This window comes from Phyllobates terribilis, unplaced genomic scaffold (assembly GCF_046119375.1).
Source record: "Phyllobates terribilis strain yellow unplaced genomic scaffold, ASM4611937v1 Scaffold_9__5_contigs__length_417890890, whole genome shotgun sequence".
Lineage (NCBI taxonomy): Eukaryota > Metazoa > Chordata > Amphibia > Anura > Dendrobatidae > Phyllobates > Phyllobates terribilis.
In genome coordinates this window covers 364,998,632-365,005,463 of record NW_027362769.1, presented here as the reverse complement: position 1 = coordinate 365,005,463, position 6,832 = coordinate 364,998,632, and the positions used below count along the sequence as shown (strand labels likewise).

The window sequence follows — 6,832 nt, the reverse complement described above, 5'->3', positions numbered from 1 at the left end:
TTTTGTTGTTGAGTTTTTGCTCTTCAAATCTGTTATGTTGTGTGTCCTTGGTGGTTTTGTATTCATGTTATAAAAATATATTCATTTTCATTTATGATTGTCAGGTTATTTCTCCAACTATGAATTTCATTGATTAGATTTCTCCACCATGATCTGGAAAGGTGATGACAATATTTGGGATATTTCTCTTCACAGGGAAATAAGTTACATAGAGTAGAAGCTGGAAAGAACTGCAGAAACTGCACAATGAACTGGAAATTCAAACTCCCCAGCAGTTCAGTGTTCAGCCAATCAGCAGAGGAAGGAGGAGCTAATGTAGATTCTGTAAGACCCGCCCTGGAAACGCATCACCTCTGCAGTCTTCTCTCTGGTCCACCCATCCGCTAAAAAAAAGAAGAGTCCGTGGGGCTTCGTCACAGTTTTCAGCTGACTTTGGATGATGTCTGATCGCGGTAAAGGAGGGAAAGGTCTCGTGAAGGGCGGTGCCAAGCAGCACAAAAAGGTGCTCCGTGATAACATCCAGGGCATCACCAAGCCTGCCATCCGCCGTCTCGCTCGCAGAGGAGGCGTCAAGCGCATCTGCGGCCTCATCTATGAAGAGACTCGCGGTGTCCTGAAAGTCTTCCTGGAGAACGTGATCCGTGACAGTGTCACCTACACCGAGCACGCCAAGAGGAAGACCATCACCGCTATGGACATGGTGTACGCGCTCAAGCGCCAAGGCGGCACTCTCTACGGCTTCGGAGGTTAATTGTATTCTCTGCTCCATCCTGACAACCAAAAGGCTCTTTTCAGAGCCACCGTGTAACGGGTCTGGGAGGTGGAACCTCTGAGCAACTATACAAAGGGGCAGTCCTTGTAAGGAAGCGGGTGGTTCCCAGGGAAGGAGGGCAGTTAGTCACGGCAAGTGACAGGGACAGTCTCTGGGTAGAAGGGCAGCAAGTCACGGCAAGTGACGGGGACAGTCTCTTGACAGGCGGATGGTCACGGCAAGTGACAGCAGGGTAAGAGTCTCTAGACGGGCAGGTGGTCACGGCAAGTGACAGCAGGGAAAGAGTCTCTAGATAGGCTAGCAGGCAGGTAGCAGGTGAGCGCTCCCAGGTGAGCGGGCAAGAGTCTCTGGACAGGCAGGTGGTCACGGCAAGTGACGGCAGAGCCTCCAGGTAGGCTAGCAGGCAGGTAGCAGGTGAGCGCTCCCAGGTGAGCGGGCAAGAGTCTCTGGACAGGCAGGTGGTCACAGCAAGTGACGGCTAAGTCTCCAGGTAGGCTAGCAGGCAGGTAGCAGGTGAGCGCTCCCAGGTGAGTGAGTAAGAGTCTCTGGACAGGCAGGTGGTCACAGCAAGTGACGGCTAAGCCTCCAGGTAGGCTAGCAGGCAGGTAGCAGGTGAGCGCTCCCAGGTGAGCGAGTAAGAGTCTCTGGACAGGCAGGCAGGTATCAGGCAGGTATCTGGTGGGTACTTCCTGGTCCGCAGGCGGACTGATCCATAGACAGACTGGCAGGTGCTGGTAGGCAGACTGTCGGACCACAGGATAGCAAGCAGGTAAGCAGATATCAGGCAGGAATCAGGCAGGTATCAAGCAGGAATCTGGCAGGTGACTGGCAGGTAACTGGTAACGGGACCTGAGGGCTGAAGCAGAGTTGAAAGGCTTTGCAACAACATTGCTCGGGCACCTCCATTTTGGAGGAGGTGCCTTATATATGGTGAGGTCCTCCGGCCATTGGCCGGGGACTCCTTAGGACGACGCGCGCGGCCCCTTTAAGAGAGGGGGAGCGCGCGCGCCCTAAGCACAGAGGCCGGGAAGCAGCGCGCGCTGCCAGCAGAGCGGGAGGAAGACGCCGGGCCCGGAGCAGAGAGGTGAGGGGAACGGCGTCTCTGCCTAGCAGGAGGCAGGGACGCCGACGCTACAGTACCCCCCCCTTTAGGCCCCCCTTTTTTTAGGCCGGAGAGAAATTTATCAAGGATGAGAGGGGCATGGATGTTCTCCCGGGGCTCCCATGTTCTCTCCTCAGGACCAAACACCTTCCAATCCACTAGAAAAAAGGATTTTCCTCTTACCCTTTTGGTGGCCAGAATGTTCTCTACCTCAAACTCATTTTCAGCGGAAACCGGAGCAGGAGGCGTACCTGTAGACTTGGAAAAAGAGTTAAGTATCACGGGTTTGAGTAGAGATACATGGAAGGAGTTAGGGATCCGCAAATTGGCCGGGAGTTTCAATTTATAGGCCACCGGATTGATCTGTTTGATAACTTCCAGTGGACCGATGAACCGAGGCCCTAACTTGTAGGAAGGAATCTTGAGCCGGACATATTTGGACGAGAGCCAGACCTTATCTCCAGGACGGAATTGTGGTGGATCCAGACGTCTTTTGTCAGCCTGTTTTTTCATCCGCTCGGATGACTGAAGAAGTGCAGATCTGGTACTTTCCCAAATGGAGGAAAATTCGTTAACGAGAGATTCCGCAGCCGGATTGTCCACCGAAGCGGAGAAGGGAAACGGGATCCGAGGATGCTGACCGAAGACTACAAAAAACGGGGATTTGGAGGAAGATTCGCTCTCGTGATTATTGTAAGAAAATTCGGCCCACGGTAAAAGATCCACCCAGTCGGGTTGGTGAGCATTAACAAAGTGCCGGAGGTAACTGGTTAAAATTTGGTTGATCCGTTCTACTTGGCCATTGGACTGTGGGTGAAAAGCAGAAGAAAAGTCCAAGGTGACCCCCAGTAGTTTACACATGGCTCGCCAAAAACGAGAGGTGAACTGAACCCCTCGGTCGGATACAATGTGGAGATGAAGACCATGAAGACGGAAGACATGATGAATCAAGTCTTTAGCTAACTCTGATGCAGACGGGAGACCCGGCAGGGGAATAAAGTGAGCCATTTTGGAAAAGCGGTCAGCGACCACCCATATGACCGTACAACCGGCAGAGCCAGGGAGGTCCGTAATAAAGTCCATAGCTATATGCTGCCACGAGGCAGCAGGTACAGGAAGAGGAAGGAGACGGCCGGCTGGCAGATGTCTCGGAACCTTGTTGCGGGCGCAGGACACACAGGCTGAAACAAAGTCTATTTCGTCATTGTGCAGGGTAGGCCACCAGTAATGCCGGGAAATAAGCTGGAGGGTCTTTTTCTGACCAGCATGGCCAGCTAGCTTGTACGAGTGTCCCCAGTGTAGAACCCTCTCACGATCAGGAACAGATACGAACGTCTTATCGGGTGGAAGACGATTTAGATTCACGGGGGCCACCTGCATTACTTTGGCGGGGTCGATGATGTGTTTAGGCTCCTCCTCAAGATCAGAGACCAAAAGGATCGGGATAAAGCATCAGCTTTGATGTTTTTGTCAGCCGGGCGAAAATGAAGAATGAAATTAAAGCGGGTGAAGAACAAGGACCACCGGGCTTGGCGCGGGTTAAGTCTCTGGGCACTCTGGAGGTAAGCCAAGTTCTTGTGGTCCGTGTAAATTATTACCGGGTGAAGAGCCCCCTCGAGCAGGTAACGCCACTCCTCCAGTGCCAGCTTAATGGCCAACAATTCTCGGTCTCCTATAGAATAATTGCGCTCAGAAGAGGAGAAGAGTTTGGAGAAGAAGCCGCAGGTTACCATTCTTCCGGAAGACGACTTTTGGGTAAGTACTGCTCTGGCTCCGGAGGAGGAAACGTCGACTTCTAGAAAGAATTGTTTGTTGCCGTCCGGACAATGCAGCACAGGGGCGGAGGAAAAAGCTCGTTTTAAGGAAAGGAAGGCCTCCTCTGCTTCGGGCGGCCATTCTCTGGGATTAGCGCCCTTACGGGTGAGCGCCGAGATAGGGGCAGTCCGGGAAGAGAAGTGCGGAATGAAGAGGCGGTAGTAGTTGGCGAAGCCCAGGAACCGCTGAATAGCCTTCAACCCCTCTGGTCGGGGCCACTTCTGGATGGCAGACAGTTTCTCAGGGTCCATTTGTAGGCCGGTCTGAGAGATTATGTAGCCCAGAAACGGAAGCGAGGTCTGCTCAAAGAGGCACTTCTCATATTTAGCATAGAGGTGGTTCTGCCTGAGCCTGAGCAGGACCTGACGAACGTCCCTCCGGTGAGTGAGAAGATCTGGAGAGAAGACCAAGATGTTGTCCAGGTACACCACCACGCAGGAGTAGAGAAGGTCACAGAAGATGTCATTGACCAACTCTTGAAAGACGGCGGGAGCATTACAGAGACCGAAGGGCATTAAAAGGTATTCATATTGGCCATCCCGGGTGTTGAATGGCGTCTTCCATTCATCCCCCTGACGGATACGGACCAGATTATACGCCCCACGGAGGTCCAGCTTGGTGAAGATTCTAGCCCCCCTCAGACGGTCAAATAATTCAGGAATGAGCGGAAGGGGGTATTTATTCTTCACTGTGATCTGGTTAAGGCCTCTATAGTCTATACAGGGACGGAGTGAGCCGTCCTTCTTCTTGACGAAGAAGAAGCCTGCTCCCGCCGGGGAGGTAGATTTCCGGATAAATCCCCGGGCCAGATTCTCCTCAATATATTCAGACATGGACCGGGTCTCAGCAGCGGACAAAGGGTAAATACGCCCACGGGGAGGAGTAGCGCCGGGCATCAGGTCAATTGGGCAGTCGTATGGTCTATGAGGGGGTAATGTCTCTGCTTCTCTTTTATTAAAGACGTCCGCAAAAGACCAATAGGGAACCGGTAGGCCGGGTAGATTGGCTGGGGTAGGAGAAGGATGGGCAGGATGAACGGGAACTAAACAAGTCTTATGGCAGTCCTGTCCCCAGCGAAGAACTTCTCCGGTCTGCCAATCAAGCACGGGTGCGTGTTTCTGGAGCCAAGGTAGGCCTAGCTAGAGGGCGTGAGAGAGTCCAGGCAGAACATGAAAGAAGATGCTCTCAGAGTGCAGCATTCCCACCTGCAAAGTTATGGATTCGGTGATGAGTTGGATGGGATGAGGTAAGAGGCCTCCATCCACGGCGGCGACAGATAAGGGTACAGCCAGAGGTTTGGTGGGAATGCGGTATTTCTCTACCAGGGACTGAGAAATGAGATTTCCGGCAGCTCCAGAGTCAAATTGAGTCAGTTCAAAATAACGGTTCTCCCCACAGATGATAGAGACCGACAGCATTAGAGATGGAGAGGGTTTATTTCTGTCTAGGGCGACCTCTCAGAGCGACCCTAGACACAGGCGTTTCCCTACCTCTCCGGGAAGGAACGGATCCGGTGCTCCTTATTGCCACAGTAGAAGCAGCTCCCCTCGGCACGGCGTAATTCTTGACGGGTCTTGACCATCTTGGTCTGGTCGACCTGCATAGGCTCGGGTGAGTGCGCCGGGGGAGTAACGGAGGAAGTGACGGATCTCTGGAAGGTAGGGGCAAGGCGTGGAAACCTCCTCTCACGGGTGGCCTCTTTGGTGCGCTCCTGGAACCGGATGTCAATCCGGGTGACAAGTGTAATTAAGTCGTCAAGAGTGGTAGGAATGTCCCGACCGGCGAGTTCATCTTTAATACGGCCGGACAGACCCTCCCAGAAGACGGACACCAGAGCGTCGTTATCCCAGGCAAGCTCCGAAGCAAGGGTACGGAACCGTATGGCATATTGACCCACGGTGAGACTTCCTTGGCGGAGGCGTAGCAGAGATGAGGCGGATGAGGTCCTCCATCCTGGTTCGTCGAAGACCTTCCGGAAAGTCGTGAGAAAGGATGGCAGGTTGGATACCAGGGGGTCTCCTCTCTCCCATAGAGGATTTAACCAAGCCAGCGCCTCTCCCGTGAGATGGGACATGATGAAGGCTACTTTGGCTCGGTCGGTGGAAAACTGGTGTGCCAACAGTTCGAAGTGCAGAGTGCACAGGTTAATGAAGCCCCGTGCCTGTCCGGGATCTCGTCCAAAACGAGGCGGGGCGGTGAGGCGAGGACCGGGAAGAGTTGCCATGGAATTGATGGGCAGCGGCACTGCCGGGGTAGGAGTCGTGGGACTGGAAGCAGGTCCCGAAGAGGTAGTCAGTGTGTCCAGGCGGGAGTTAACACTACGCAGGTGGCTCAGGATGGACTCCTGTTGGGACCTCTGACGGGAAAGTTCATGACATAGGTCCGAGAGCGAGGGAGCTTGGGTGCCACCGGGTTCCATGGCCCGAGCAAACTGTAACGGGTCTGAGAGGTGGAACCTCTGAGCAACTATACAAAGGGGCAGTCCTTGTAAGGAAGCGGGTGGCTCCCAGGGAAGGCGGGCAGGTAGTCACGGCAAGTGACAGGGACAGTCTCTGGGTAGAAGGGCAGGAAGTCACGGCAAGTGACGGGGACAGTCTCTTGACAGGCGGATGGTCACGGCAAGTGACAGCAGGGTAAGAGTCTCTAGATGGGCAGGTGGTCACGGCAAGTGACAGCAGGGAAAGAGTCTCTAGATAGGCTAGCAGGCAGTTAGCAGGTGAGCGCTCCCAGGTGAGCGGGCAAGAGTTTCTGGACAGGCAGGTGGTCACGGCAAGTGACAGCAGAGCCTCCAGGTAGGCTAGCAGGCAGGTAGCAGGTGAGCGCTCCCAGGTGAACGGGCAAGAGTCTCTGGACTGGCAGGTGGTCGCGGAAAGTGACGGCAGAGCCTCCAGGTAGGCTAGCAGGCAGGAAGCAGGTGAGCGCTTCCAGGTGAGCGGGCAAGAGTCTCTGGACAGGCAGGTGGTCACAGCAAGTGATGGCTAAGCCTCCAGGTAGGCTAGCAGGTAGGTAGCAGGTAAGCGCTCCCAGGTGAGCGAGTAAGAGTCTCTGGACAGGCAGGTGGTCACAGCAAGTGACGGCTAAGCCTCCAGGTAGGCTAGCAGGCAGGTAGCAGGTGAGCGCTCCCAGGTGAGCGAGTAAGAGTC

At 54.2% G+C, this 6,832-nt stretch overlaps 1 protein-coding gene across 1 annotated transcript; it reads left to right on the top strand.

The window, feature by feature from the left end:
- The first annotated feature begins 439 nt into the window (after positions 1–439).
- On the top strand, positions 440–751 carry LOC141161392 (histone H4-like). The gene has a single exon (XM_073646202.1). It carries the CDS (start codon positions 440–442, stop codon positions 749–751), a length of 312 nt encoding a protein of 103 aa, XP_073502303.1.
- Positions 752–6,832: the final 6,081 nt, after the last annotated feature.

Excerpts from the sequence above, each read along its gene's own strand:
- LOC141161392 (XM_073646202.1), top strand. The coding sequence starts at position 440 with ATGTCTGATCGCGGTAAAGGAGGGAAAGGTCTCGTGAAGGGCGGTGCC.